The sequence below is a fragment of the Chionomys nivalis genome, chromosome 16 (genome assembly GCF_950005125.1).
Source record: "Chionomys nivalis chromosome 16, mChiNiv1.1, whole genome shotgun sequence".
Classification (NCBI taxonomy): Eukaryota; Metazoa; Chordata; class Mammalia; order Rodentia; family Cricetidae; genus Chionomys; species Chionomys nivalis.
In genome coordinates, this window is record NC_080101.1 from 42,593,679 (window position 1) to 42,609,090 (window position 15,412).

At 42.2% G+C, this 15,412-nt stretch overlaps 1 protein-coding gene across 1 annotated transcript in view; it reads right to left on the reverse strand.

The window, feature by feature from the left end:
- The window catches only part of Fbxl4 (F-box and leucine rich repeat protein 4), a 72,636-nt gene extending 57,886 nt beyond the window's left edge, over positions 1 to 14,750 (reverse strand). Inside the window, exons 1-3 of the mRNA XM_057791197.1 lie at positions 14,619 to 14,750; positions 3,391 to 3,500; positions 2,125 to 2,706 (exon numbers count right to left, since the gene is read on the reverse strand). Of these exons, the coding sequence (XP_057647180.1) occupies positions 2,125 to 2,636 (512 nt within the window). The 5' untranslated portion in view covers positions 2,637 to 2,706; positions 3,391 to 3,500; positions 14,619 to 14,750. The remainder of the gene's footprint in view (positions 1 to 2,124; positions 2,707 to 3,390; positions 3,501 to 14,618) is intronic.
- Positions 14,751 to 15,412: the final 662 nt, after the last annotated feature.

A 15,412-nucleotide genomic window follows, 5' to 3' on the forward strand; every position in this document is an offset into this window, starting at 1 on the left:
GGAAGGACGACTGCTGTGAGTTCCAGGCCAGCTTGGGGCTAGAATGAAACTCTCTCCAAAAACCAAACCAAAACAACATTTCTAATACCACAGGAATAAATATTGACCTGACTCCTTTTCTCTTAATATTCATTCAAGTTTTCTGAGGAATAAAGCTAAAAAATAATCAGTAAAGCAAATCAGAGGCATCTACAAATTAAGTTTTAAAATTACACAATCTAATCAACTACAGCAATGCCTGGGATCAGAGAAAAGGCTGCACGTGTTCCATAGATCTCAAATCTGTTCACAGTTTAGTAAAGAATGACAACATTATAAATAATTCTCATACGAGAAAAGACGCAAATTCTTGCTTTTTTTTTTCTTTCAGGAAATAGCCTATATATAAAGCATTGATGGTTTTGTATTTTCATTAACAATACTGTACACAATAAATTATCAAAGCAGTTTTCAGCAATACTTGAGCTGACCTCTGTAATTGTTTCCTGGCAAGATAGGAACTTGCCTTAGAACTAAGGACAGAGACACAAGCCAGCAGTGTGTCTTGGGAACTGCTCTCCACTCTGCTTCTCCTACACTAGCACTGGGGTCCCACAGTTCATTGGTACCTGTTTAAAAGGGCCTATAAACCACTCAGCTAGAATAAGCTCACAGGGCAAAGGTTTCATTCTGTACATGATGTTGATGTATTCTCGATACTCAGAACAACACAGAACATGACCGACACTATGGGCAATGAATGCATAGCTAAGATTGACATAAAGATCTGAAAACTGAAAGATCAATAAGCAACAGAAGAAGAGACAAAACAACGATCAGATAAGCCAAGGAAAAGGCTATATAAATGGCTCTTAGATATAGGAAAAGATATTCCACCTCAGAGACAACGAAAGAATTTTAACAAAGATAATAAAACGTAACATTTTCACCTAATAAATTACAAAACTATGAAACTTATTAATACTGCAAGTCTTTTGGCAAAGCAAACTTACATTTCTTGTGGAAATATAAACAGGTACAGACCCTTTGGAGGGAAGTTTGGCTCCATGCATCAAAATACAAATCTGTACCCTCTTGGTCAAGAATTTCTTCTGAGACTCTATCCCCCAAAAAGACTGACAGAAGAAGGAAGCTATGTGTGGTAACTTTACTCTCTGCATTAATGTATAATAACAGAAGACTGGCAAAAGCTAAGTGCCTATCGGTTAAGGAGTAGTTAACAAACAGGATACACAGTGGGGACACATTCCATGCAGCTATAGGAAAGAAACAAAGGAGCATTCTGCTTCATGGATACTGCTCAGGAGAGAAACAAGCCAGATACAAAATGACCTGAGTGGTAATTATTGTGTAGACAAAAAAAAAAAAATGCAAAATGTATTTGATCCCCTTATATCTGCACTGAGAAATGAAACAATATAAAGAAAATCTTATAAGAAGGGAAAGGGTGGGTTGCAGGCACCTGGAGAGCACATGTATGGAGGGCTATGTTGTGGACATTTAGAAAACTAACCTATGAGAGCATATCACCTTCTCAAGGAATTATATAAAAGCAAGAGTCGGGGGTTGCTCTACAGGTTAATGATATAAACAGACTGCTGGGGGAACACAGCGATTCCTTAGAAGTTAGCATTTATTTTTAAATGGCTGTGCTGACCATGAAAACAGTCACCTACCATCAAGGCTAACCTCCTAAGGCATCACTCTATAGGCCTTTCTTGATTGCACTTAAAACAATTAGCATGACACTGGATTGAAACTCAGAAATACTGATACCCACTGACACGCAGACTGCATCCAGTCCCCACTGTGTTAAACTATGCCTTTTCATTTATGGTAAATTCTGTGACAAACAAATAGCACGAACTATGATCATAACGTGTGGTGTTTTAGGTAAAAAACATGCACTAAATTTTCATGTGACTGATCTCTCTTCTTCATCAGGACCTTAGGAAAATAAATCTCAAAACCATAGGTGTTTAAGTGACTTAAGAGGATGTTGCCAAAAAGAAAACAGAAAAAATAAATAAATAAATAAACAAAAAAAAACCCACCTCCAGTACTGACACAACCCACTTCCATCCACATGACTTGGGTCACTAACAATGAGAAAATTAGTCTCACCTTACTTCGGTTGGGGGGCTCGGGGAGTAGGGATTTGCCGAACAAGCCAAAATTCTGATGACTGCTCCGGGATGGTAGGTCTCCAGGACATGAACAGCTGTAGGATACACTTGATGCTCAAAAGTAAGTTCCACGTAGTCCTGGCTCTGAAAGTCGGACGGTGTTCTTCTGAACGGCAAGGAGGCACTAGGACACTGATCCCACCAGGTTCCGTAAGTTCGAAACACAGCTGTCTGAGTAAAGTCACCAGAACTTGGGAAGACATTTGGGACACCTGCCAAATTCCACATGGTATAGGACATGCTATTCTCACTGCCGTAGTGGGAACTGAAATCCACCACTTCTTTGGCATACTGGACCACCTCTGCGTTGAGAGGGGAAGTCCGGCTGTTTGATACCACAGTCCTGTGGCTGTTCATCATGTCTCCTCTTGTAGCTGTCCTGGCTCGGCGCCGAAGGCACATATAATAAAACATGGTCAGAACTGTTAACATGGGAAAGACTGGCGACATCTAGTCGTGAATTATGAAGCTTCAAAAGGTCAGGTGTCCTCAGTGAGATGCATGAATTCTGAAGGATGGTCTACAAAATGAATGGCTTGGTGAAGTAAAATAATTTAAATAAGCGAAAAAAACAAAAAAAGCATGGATACAGCAACAAAGAGGCTTTATCCCCAGTGTCATTTCCCAAAATGAAACTGAAAATGCAAGTTTTCAACTACAAATATCATCTCTGGCATGAACTATTTACCAAATGTAATTTGTAAGAAACTTGTATACATAACTTTATGCTAAAGGGGGAACAAACTGCTGATATAAGGCAATAGAAGACATATGAATCCCAAAGCCATAGTTTATATAAAATAACCAAAATTCAAGAAATACCACATCCTTGAACTTTTAAAATTAGTTATTGAAAATGCATGGTGAACTATTAAAACACTACTTTTACCCTAAATCATCTTAGGCCCTGACATGTTAACAATCAACCTCCTATTGTTAGGCACCGCAAGCACCTTTACCTGCTAAGCCATCTCCCACTCCTATGTTCCCTGTTTTTAATTATTCTTCTGTCCCAAACAAGCTACCTGCAGATTCTACATTATGGGAATACAGTTTTTTAGAGATGACAGTTAATTCAGACCAACATAATTAACAGCAATACATATCACAGCCCAAATGACAGGATTTAATTTATTTCCCCACAGCAGTGTTTGTTAGGGAAGTTCTCAGCTGCCTGGCATCTGACTAGTGGCCAGCTACTCACCCTCGCTAGAATGGTCACGGAACACACACAGGAAGAGCAGGAGCTGGCACCCATCCACGTGTCTGAATCACACATGCTGCTTTCAGGTACAGATGCTGAAACGAGGCGTCCTGAAACAGAGTTTAAACAAGCCTTTTTATTTCTAAGTTAGGAAGTATTCCAAGAGAAATACATTTACAAAATTTTGTTATGTTGATAGAAAAGGGACATGGTAGGAAAAAAGCAGAAAATAATTAAAAAAACAAACCCTCCCAACTAGGCTATATTTCTCAGAATTTTTTGGATAATCCTGAATTAATATTTTGTTTTGTTTTTTTGTTTTTCAAGACATGGTTTCTCTGTAGTTTTGGAGTCTTATCCTGGAACTGGCTCTGTAGTCAGGCTGACCTTGAACTCACAGAGATCCACCTGTCTCTGCCTGCTAAGGCATGCACCATCACTGCTCAGCTCTGAATTAATAATTTTTTAAAGTTTGTTTATCAGAATTTGATAAAAAGTATAGCAAAATCACACCTAAGTGAGGTTTTAAACTGTGGCTTTGTTTCAAACTATGCCTGAAGAAATATCCTAGGGGGAGTCACACAGGGTTTTATATGTCTGGACTACTAGACCAGTTTGTAACCTTCAACAGTCAAGAAGATCCCAGGCAGCCATGCGGTTCTCAAGCCATCTCGCCACGTGGGTTTCAGCCATCTCTACTCACTTGCAACAAATCCTCACCAAAGAGCTACACCCTGTCAATAGAAACAAGGAAAACGAACACTTGTTTTGTACTTGTAAAGCCCTGGCTCCAGCTTCCTCTAAATAGAACTAAATACACAACTCCTCTTTTTTTCTAGTATAGCAATGCTTTAGCATCCAAAACTTGAGCACTAACACTAAGATCACAAAATATGACCTGTATTAATTCATTCAACACTCCAGTGACTTTCTGATATGCAATAAGGCAAGTCAGACAGTACTTCTTTGCTAACCTAGAAAATCAACTTCTTTTTTCTTTCTTTTTTGTTTTTTTTTTTTGAGACAGGGTTTCTCTGTGTAGCCCTGGATGTCCTGATACTCACTCTGTAGACCAGGCTGGCCTTTGCCGCCCAAGATCTGGGATTAAAGGTGTGTTCCACACTATCTAGCAAAAACCCAGTTCTAACCCTTACATTTTAGTGCATGTCTCAATAGTCACTTCTTTTCCACCCATGAGGCCTTGGGGTAGCAAGCCTATTTTTCTGCAGCAAATGGTCCTGCATTTTTTTCAGAATAGTTTTAGCAGGGTTTATATTTAGGAATATTTTGTTGTTTTGTTTTGTTTTGAAGATCACCAGGCAATGATCTTCATTTCTTTCGTTTGTTTTAAATTAATCAATTTTTTTTCATTTATTCTATAACCTGACTGCAGCTTTCCCTCCCCCCCTCCTCCCAAACCTTCTGCCTACCTTCCTTCTGCCCCCTCCCATTCACTCCTCCTCCACCTCTGTTCAGAAAAGGGCGGGCCTCCTATGGGTGCCAACAAAGTATGGCATATCAAGTTGAGGTAGGGCTAAGCTCCTCTCCTTGTGTTAAGGTTGGGCAATGCAACCTGGCAGGTCTTCATTTCTCAATATGCAGCTTGGTGCATATTCTGTATTTCAGCATGCTGATAGAAAAAGGTGATGTGGAACAAACCAAAAGAGCATAAACTAATCTAAAAACATCCATCAGTATCTGTATCTCCACTCTAAACACACCAAAATGCTATATAAAATGCTAACTAGTGCAACAGTAAAGGATTAAGCTTAAAACAAGTGTAGAAAACGCAGTTGTGAGAAACAGGAAAGTCCAGAGCAGAGGACTGACTTGGGCTAACCTGACTGATGGAGTACTTCATCTGCCAGAATGCTTACAACAGAACACACTAACCAGAGAGAAAATTACTAGTGTCCACAGACGCAGGTCATGTTTGGAAAGAGCTTCACGAAGCCCAGTTCAGGAGGAATCCTGTCTATGGAACCAGGGATAAAAATGGACTCTCCTGCCAAAACTCCATATGCATAGCATCAACTCAAATCAGGTGTGTGCCATGCACAGGGCCTAAATGTGTACCACCTTCACAGTGTGGGATTCTTCCCAACAGAGTGAAAATACTGGAAAAGCAGAACTAGTTCCAACTGGGGACATTTTTGGACATGGGAGTCACAAATATGAAGCCTCTTTATAAGGTTGTTTTCACACAGGAAAAAAACTGAACCCTTATTGAAGATGGATGTCAGTGAAAAAGTGGTCATAAAGTAAATGACAAAGGGAGTAAGCTGGTGAAGCCAGCAAAGAGGAATTTGCATCCTCAGGGACAAGGAAATTTAGGACAAGCAGAGCAAGACCTTGTGGGGAAAGGCGGTGAGGCACTCAGGGAGGGAGAGCCATGTGTCACATGACAGCACTCTGGTCAAGCCAACAGTCAGCACAGCCTTCAGACATGGCCTCGCACTCCAAACTAAGCTTTTCGTTCAATTCTCAAACTGGTCCTCAGAAAGCAGTCAATTTAATGGAACCTAGGAGACATCTACAAAATAAGGTGTCTTCAATTATGTCAGCCTCACAAGCACCCTTGGCCAAAAACAGAGGAAGGCAAACTGTACGAGTTAAATTTTGGCTGGTGCACCACAGCACAAATTCTACAACGCTTTCTCAGCTGGTTTATACTGTTGCAGTTACAGGATAACATAAAAATCAACAGGACTGTCATATGGGCAATATCATTTTTAAGTTGTGTAAAAGTTAAGCAAAATTTGCATTGAAGTAACATATGTAAAACCTGGGTTATAAATTGTAAATATATGTTATACTGTCAAGTTTCTTCAGCTTAGAAATCTAAAATGAAAATTTTGTCTTCTCCAATTATAGATAAAAGGAATCTTTAGTTATTTTTTTGTAAAGTAAAGCTAAAAATGAATGGAATACTGGAATACTACAGAAGAGAGATTATAAGATGTACCTCTAGGGAGAAATGTTCAAGTTCATACAGAAGCTATTCTAAAGACTCTCATAGTGTATAAAGCACGTCACTGCAGATAATAAGCCAAAATTAGCAACAGAGTGCCTTCATCTTATTTATTGCTTAATCCAGTTTCTTACCAACAGTGATTATGAGGTGAGAAACTGTGTGGTCTCAACAAAAAGCCAGCATAGGAATAACCCTCATGAGGTGAGAAAGAAACCCAACTCAACACGACTTAGCTGGTCTTCTAGAGTCTGTCACCAGGCAGTTTATTTTAGACATATTTAAGTACAGTACAGTTTGAGGGAAAATGATTCCTGGGAGCAATTATCCCAATCCCATGTGCACAATAAAGCTTAAGGCGTGACTACATCAAATCCTTTGCAAAGTACATGTGACCTCTTCCATGAAGGTGAGTTCTATAGCTTAAGAGCCTAGGATCTGGTGGAATCTTGGTCATAAAGATGGTGTAGAGGTCACCAGGCTGTAAAGTACAAGTGACTTCCGCTAAGGATGGGTTCTATTGACTAAGAATCAAAGCCAAAGATAAAGGTCTGGCAAAGGAGAGTCTGGGATACACGTAATAGTCTGGGGAATTCAGGTATGGCCTGGTCCTACAGATAGCACAGATCACCAGGCTATTATCTACATCCACTCCCAGCCTTGTGTTGAAGAGACAAGCCTTCGCGCTTGCACAATACTCCCAGTTTCTCTAGAGCTTGTCCTTTATAAGAAACTCCCCAGGACACAGCAAACTTCACACAAGTACAATCAAGGAACAACACAAAGAAACCGCCATTTTTAAACTGTATCTTGAGACTCTCATGCTCCTTGGGAAATAGCTTGTGTTATACAACATGGTTTTAATATAATACAACTTTATTTTCAATTACATCTTTCACATTATAAAATGCTTACCCAAGTTAAATAATACAATCACATAGAAAGCACTAACAGTGGAAAAGAGAAATTAAGAGGTATAGACCAGTGAGGACATACATTTACTAGCAAGACCGGAAGTGAGAAGGAAGTCAATGAAGCTGAGAGAAGCAGGATCGCAGGGGCCACTAGAAGCTGGATCAGAGACTCATGCTCTGGCACACAGAAAGGGACTTCACAAAAATAAACAAAAAATGGCGACAGAATGATCCACAGCCAGAACCTGGAAAACAAGTTTAAAACTCAAAAGTGGATTCTTGACTTACAAGAAGGTGAAAAGACCCGGGAAAAGAGAGGACACAGGCATTAAAGCATAGGCAGGTCACACAAAATACTTTAAAAGCCATCTAAAAATGTGCTCCTAAGTGACAGGAGAAATGATGGAGCCCGATCCATAGCACAATACCAATATGATCAGTGTAGCGACAGATCAAGAAGAGGTGCCTGTCATCTCTAAATCTGACTGAAAATTGTCAAGAAAGGCTATTCAAGGAAAGGACTCTGGGGTTCAATCTAGAAGTCCAAACATACAAAAAGTCATGAGAGTGGATTTATATTTGAGTGTGGCTTGTACAGCATTCCACTAGTTGTATTTGAAATAGTTCCAACAGTCATTCCCACCCCCTCTAAGCATGTGCAATGACACACATCCTTATATAGACATGTACAATGACACACATCCTTATATAGACATGTAAAATGACACACATCCTTATATAGACATGTACAATGACACACATCCTTATATAGACATGTACAATGACACACATCCTTATAGACATGTACAATGACACACATCCTTATATAGGCATGTACAATGACACACATCCTTATATAGACATGTAAAATGACACACATCCTTATACAGACATGTACAATGACACACATCCTTATATAGACATGTACAATGACACACATCCTTATAGACATGTACAATGACACACATCCTTATATAGGCATGTACAATGACATGCATCCTTATATACAGACATGTACAATGACATGCATCCTTATATATAGACATGTAGAATGACACACATCCTTATATCCTCTCTGCTTCTCTAAGAACTTTTCAGTCTCCCCCGAGGTGCTCTTTCTCCTTCTCAACTGTACAGAAGGGTTTGGAGTATGACAGGTACCACAAAGTTCAACTCCCTTGGCATCTGTCTTCCCTGTCTTCTCTCTTCCACTCTTCCTGTCTTCCCTGAACCTTCTCTTCCACAGCACCCCCTTCCTGTCTTCCCTATCCCTTCTCTCCCACTGCCCCCCATTCTTTCTGCAGACCCATCCCCTCCTCTTCCACAGCACCCCCTTCCTGTCTTCCCTGTCCTCTCTCTTCCACAGCAGCCCCACTCTGTCTTCCCCACCCCTTCTTTTCCACAACCCCCCACTCTTCCTGTCTCCCCTGTCCCTTCTCGTCCACTGGCCCCTGACTCTTCTTTCAGACCCATCCCCTCCTCTTCCACAGCCCTCCCCCACTTCCTGCAGACCCATCCCCTCCTCTTCCACAGCCCTCCCCCACTTCCTGCAGACCCATCCCCCTCCTCTTCCACAGCCCTCCCCCACTTCCTGCAGACCCATCCCCTCCTCTTCCACAGCCCTCCCCCACTTCCTGCAGACCCATGGTCCTACCCACAATTGCACTGAGTATCCATGCCTGGTATCTTGGAGTCTTCTGCTGAGGTGCGGCTGGGCGTGCCTCCTTCCTCTCATGCAAGGCCAGGCAGAGGATGTGTGAACCATTCATGTTTCCTTTGCCTTCTCTTAATTCCATTTCTCGCCCACAAAGATATGTTTCTTTCCAACCGACTACGAGTTCCTCAAATTCAGAGAATGTACCCTAGTTTTAACTATGCCTGATCTAGGGTATGACACTATGAGCTCAATACACATTTCCTGTTTTATATAGATTTACACAAGAAGAAAAATAAAGAGCTTCAGAAAACAGAAAAATGAAATCAGTGATTCTTCAAGACAAGGTTCATATGAAAAAATTTCCATATCTTGATATGAAGAAAAAGGAGAAAAATGGATAATAAAAACTGAAACACAATAGGAAAGAATCAAATGCATGAACTTCCCTGAAGCCATCCAAGAAGGAATAGGATACATATTGAAATTTTACTGTTCAAAGAGAATGTAAAAAAGCGGCAACTTCTGTTAGTACAAAAGCAGTCCCTGAATACATAAAAGAGACTTGACTCTGGCCACAAAGGAACTCTGATTGAAATTAAAGAAGGATTCACGAGAGATATGATTGGAGAAGTAAAAGAAAGCTATTTTCTCAAATACAAAACAGCTTTTGCACTCCAAATCTGTGATAAGACTTCAGGATGATTACGGAGAACTAGAAAAAATACAAGGAAAAAGTTTTCCAAAAAGAAAAAGAAAGGAAGGAAGGAAGCGAGCAATAAGTTATGAGCAACAGCCCAAGACAAGAGACAAACCAAGAGGCAAGACAGAGGGTAAGAGTGAAAAGCAAGGTTACCGCTGTTCTGGAATTAGACACACTACTCAGTAGCAAAGATCAAGAGTTGGCCTCTCATTTCTTTCATCACAATTAGTTACATTCCAATCCTACACGTTTAAAACATAAGGAAAAAACGCAGAGCACAGTAAAAAGATATGAAGATGGCATTTTAAGCCTTTCAGTGCCTCTCTTTCTCTAAATCAACGCTCCAATTAAGCATTGTATTGTTTGGAGAGGGAGGTGGTGGAGAGAGGGCTCAGACATCAGGAGTGCATAGCACTCTGGCTTTGGTCTGAAGTTCCCTGAACCCACCTCACTGGCTCACCACCAGCTATAACTTCAGCTTCAGGGAACCCAATACCCTCTTACGGCCTCCAAGAACACTGCACTTGTATTCATAAATCCACATACTGACAACATACACAAACATTTTAATACAAAATTTTTTTATGCCTTAGGAACAAAAATATTTTCAAAATTACACCAGGGACTGTTATGATTTGGTTCAATATTCTCCACCCCTGGCACAAGGCTGATGTGTTGAAGGCTTAGTTTCCGGCCTCTTAGTACTATAGGAGATAATCGATTCTTTAAGAGGTGAGGAAAATCAAAGTGGTCATCGGAGACAAAGCGTTGAGCAGAAGATGGGGACCTTGGGTTCTTCTACGCTTCCCAACTTCCACGAGGTCAACAGGCAGTCTCCACATGCTCTGCCATGATGCTCTATGCCACCACTGGCCTAAAGGAACAGGGACAATTCACCACTACTAGAATCTCTAAAATCCCGATCTAACATAAACCCTTTCTCTTCTTAAATTGATTGTCTCAGGTTATTTTGTTATAGTGACAAAAACTGACAAGCACAAAGCTCCAATACAGATTACAAAGGAGGAGTTAAACAGGGCAGCGGAGGAAAAACAACCATTGCCCAGTTTTAAAGCCTCTGGAAAATCCAGGCAAATGAAACAAGGGGAAAGGGCAGGGAAATCCACATGATTTGAAACTTAAAAGGAGTAGGGGGATGCTTTCCCAGTTTTCAAAGTATCCCTACAAAAAGCAAGGAGGTGGCACAAAGGGTCTGGGCTACAGTAGATCCTCAGAAGCCTGCCGTCTACAGGGCGTGTCTCGTGAGAAAGTGAAGCATGAGCTTGGACTCACACGCAACAAAAATGAAGAATAATGGTTAGTTCTGCAGAATCTGCTCTCATTCCCGATTCTCCAAGCTTCTTTAACAAGCAAAGCTAAGCTTCTAAAACATTTCACCATCACACTTTTGTTTAGTTTAGTTAAACGAATAGAAAACAGGATAAAAACAACAAGAAAACATTTCTTAAGGATGAGTGATGCTTTTCTGTGGCACAGATGTGGGAAGCCTCCTCCTGCCGACCATGCTTTCTGGCACAGCGAAGGTGTTACAAGACAAAGGATCTTACAGATCTACTCAATACACTATCTGCATTTAACCTTTCTCTTCATTGTCTCATCACAGACAAAAAGAGTAAGTAGGAAGACTGAGGATTTAGAAGACCCCTGAATTTTTAATGAGCATGTGCATGCGCAAGCGTACACATACGCACACAGGCACGTGCTTATAGAAGTTTAACTAAAAGAGTATAAACTAGGAATGTGGGGTTGAAGAGGAAAAAAAAAAACAAAAAGAAGAAAACCAGCATCCCCAATTATTAGCACTATAATAAGTCTAGTTTATCCGAATATTAGCTAGGCATTTTTGTATAGCAAAATTGAGTATATTTACTTCATTAACAAAAAGAAAGAAAGGAGGGGCTGGAGAGATGGCTGAGGTTAAGAGCACCAAATATTCTTTCAGAGGACCTGGGTTCAATCCCCAGCACCACATGGCAGTTCTTAACAATATGTTTTTAAAATTTATTTTGTAGATTTATATATTTTATTTTATGTGGACGAATATTATGACTGCATGTATGCATGTGTACCATGTGCATGACTGGTGACTGCAGAGGTAAGAAGAGAGTATCAGATCTCCTGGAACTGGAGTGGCTGTAGGTGCCAGGACCCAAATCCAGGTCTCCTGCAAAAGCAACACTCTTAACTACGGACCCATCTCCCTAGTCTCCTTATCAACAATCTACTTAAAGAGTATCGTGGCAGAATCTCTGCAAATTTAAAAGCTGTAAATAGCCTTTCACCCAGGATTTTAATCACTTGTACCAAGAAAATAAACAAATATGCAAATACATGCAGTAATATCCCTCAACCTCCAGGAGATGTTTTAAGATTCCACTGTGGACCATGTGGGTAGCAAAGAATCCTAAGCAAACTATGCTTTTTTCTATACACAAACTTCCTATGCACAATGTAGTCACCTATTCATCCAAAGAAGGACTTAATGGCTGGCTTCTCTTTGACACACTTCAATTTTTAACATTAGTACTCTTGAGCCAAATTGGGCAACATTAAATAAAAAAAAAAAGGGGGTTACTTGTACAAAGCTGATCTGATAATAGCCAGGACTGTCACTGAATAGGTAATAGGCACAGGGTGTGTACGTGGACTAGACAAGAGAAGGCTCACAGATCAGGAATGCAAACATTCCATCACACTACTCAGAACAGTACGCGATTTAAAACTGTTTACCCTTGGAATTTTCCACTTAGTATTTTTCAAACTAAGACTAACAGAAACTAAGAAACGGGAAACGGGAAACAAGGAAGGGTTACTCACACATGGAAACAATCCTGTCATTTCACTTGTAACAGAAATAAATCTGTAGTATTCTAAATATCAAGAGTTGAAAATGGTAGGTTGCTCCACGATGATGAACCAAAAAGACCTTTAAAGGTAAGATGTCTTACATACCTATATAAGAACAATATTACTAACTAGAACCTGCAGAAAGCGACACCACAAACTATATGAAACACACTTATGCACATATTTCTATGTCTCTAAAGAACAAAATATTAAGCAGTATTTATTACTTACATATCTACTATAGCAACACAAGAAACTATTCTAATTGGGATACCATTGGAATGGTGAAACTCAAGGGGACATCTGAGAAGGGCCTTCCGCTAGCAGGAATGAAAGTAGGCACAGAACATGTATATGATCACTGATAAAGATAGACATGCGAGTCAACAGAAGTGCAGACTGTGAAACACCTTATGTGTACTACTGTGGGGAGCAAGTCCACGGGGTGAAGGAAAGGAGTCAGCAACAGAAGGTTTATTTAATAATGGCCATTAATTCAAGTGACCAAGGGAAAGGCAAACTTAAAAAAAAGATTTAAATAATAGCAAGGCATTTTAAAGGGATGGAGCAAGACAAAAAGGAATGCAACTGGGTGTGGTGGGCACACCTTTAAGGAGCCAGAGGCAACCAGACCTCTAAGGGAGCCAGCCAAGGCTGCTTAGCGAGTTAAATAAACACAAGAGAACAGACTCCCACTTGCCCCTAACTTTAGTTTGCCACAAAAATATTCAGTGATCTGCATAATCGTCCAGGCCAGGTTGAAATCACTAGACTTTAGAACACAGTTTAAAGCTGCAGTAACAAGAGCAGCATGGCATTACCACAGGAAGTAGGTCGCCGCTAACAGTTCAGACTGTCTCGGGAACAAGTGTCCGCCATATATAAATAAGCACTTGTCAGGAAGAAAACGCACAGAATTTGACAAATGATGAAGTCATTGGCTAGTAATAACCAAAAAGGTACGGCATTTTTTAATCTCACACCAAAACTGAGTTAGACTTCGAACCATGGGGGTGGAGTGACTCCATACACAATTCAATGATGAAAGACCAAACTCCATACACAATTCAATGATGAAAGACCAAAGAAGACTCCAAAGCTGGATCCGTAAAGATGGCAAATACTAACTCCACCAAAACTGAGAGGACTGGGCAATGAGGCTGGCATTTCCAAAGACGGAAATGCTCCTATTCAAGGACCGAATTCAGGTGAAATACAGCTGTAAACAATACTGTAATATAGGAGTGAGAGAGGAACACAATTAGCATCACGGTGTAAACACAAGAATTGACCATCTTATGCGCCCACCAAAGACAGAACAGGGTTCAAAAGAGCCAAGACGTGGGTCAGGAGTTCTAAAAGTTGGTACTCAAGTGTGGAAATAATGCAATTCAATAAATACTCAGAGTGTAGTATGGTGGCTCTCGGGGGCACTAGTTAAAGACTGCGCTTCCACCCAAGAATTTACTCCAGGATAAGGGGCTCTGAAAGGCCGGCCCTCTACTCAATACCCTGCAGGACAAGAGCGTGCCAGATAAGCAATGCGCCTGTCTTCTGAACTTAGACCCGGGAGTGTGCGCTGGTCGCAGAGGGAGCAAGTGGCTCCCAACAAGAGCCAACTACAGAGGAACAAGCAGTAACCCCAGGCTTCACCCATCTAACTTCCTACTCCTTAGCAGATGGCAGGTAGGACGGCGTCCCCAAAGCTGGGCGGCTAAGAACACTTGGAACAACCAGGGAAATGCAAAACCAGCCCCACGGCCAAACGTAGCGTCAAGTGGCTGGGCCCACCCCTGACGGTGGAAAGAAGGCTGAAGACTGGCATCTCGTGGCATGGGCCTGCGTGGACAGAATCGGTCGGGGTTGTGCGACCCGCGGGCCCCGAGTCCGCAGCTCGCCATGCGGGCGTCAGGCCCAAGAGAGCCGCGGGAGGAGGCGGCGGCACCCACGTCCCGTCCCAGCCAGCGCCGCAGCCGCGTAGCACCGCAGATGTAAACATTCGTGGGCCAAGGGGCCTCCGCCCCGCGCTCCCCGAAGTGGCGCGCGCCCGGCCCCGCCCACGGCCGAGAAGACTTGGAGACCTTGAGGAGGGAGGGAAGGAGGAAGAAAGGGCCGTACCCTGCAGGGTCCGGGACGGGCGCGCGCAGGGCTTCGCCCCAAGCCGGCGGCGTGGGCAGCCGGAGGCCGCTCTCAGGATCCCGCGCTGCCGCGGCGGCGAGCCCGGCCCAGTGCGACCCGGAAGGAAGACCGAGGCCGCGGGGCGGGGCCGGGCCGGGCCTTGCGGAGGGCGGGGCCTGGAAAGGGCGGGGCCAGGGCCGGGGTGGCTTGAGCACCTTAGCAAAGTCGGCGACGGTCTATAAATGGAGTGTTTGCTCCCGGGCTGGCGGTAGTTGCAAAACCTTCACAGCCCTCGTTCCTCCAAGGACAACCTTCTATATGTGGTGTCGTTCTGCTGGGGCTTCTTCGGGATCGGTGACTCAACTCTGGTATTATGCAAAGGGCATTTCTGCACAGAGCAGTGGAATGTATGTTTTAACTGCTCGGCAGGCACGATCCACCAATTAATTAACAAACTCCAGCCCCAGAAACAAATGTTCCCTGCAGGCTCATATTCACCCTAACATCCACAAGTCCAAGCTACCTCGATGAAGATGCTGTCAAGGGTCTTCCTTAGTCATTTCATTTCTTTTCTTTAGTTGGCGTTGTATTTGTCTTCACAGGGTTTCCGTTAAAAACTGTTTACAAGATTTATTTTAATTTTTTTTTTGCTAGCGTGTTTGTGTGTGTGTATGCGTGTATATTGGCGCTCGAGCGCCAGTGGAGGCCAGAAGAGGACAGAGATGAACTGACAAGCAGCTGTGAACTGCCAGATGTGGGTGCTGAGAACGGAACAAGTTCTCTGAAAGAGCCAT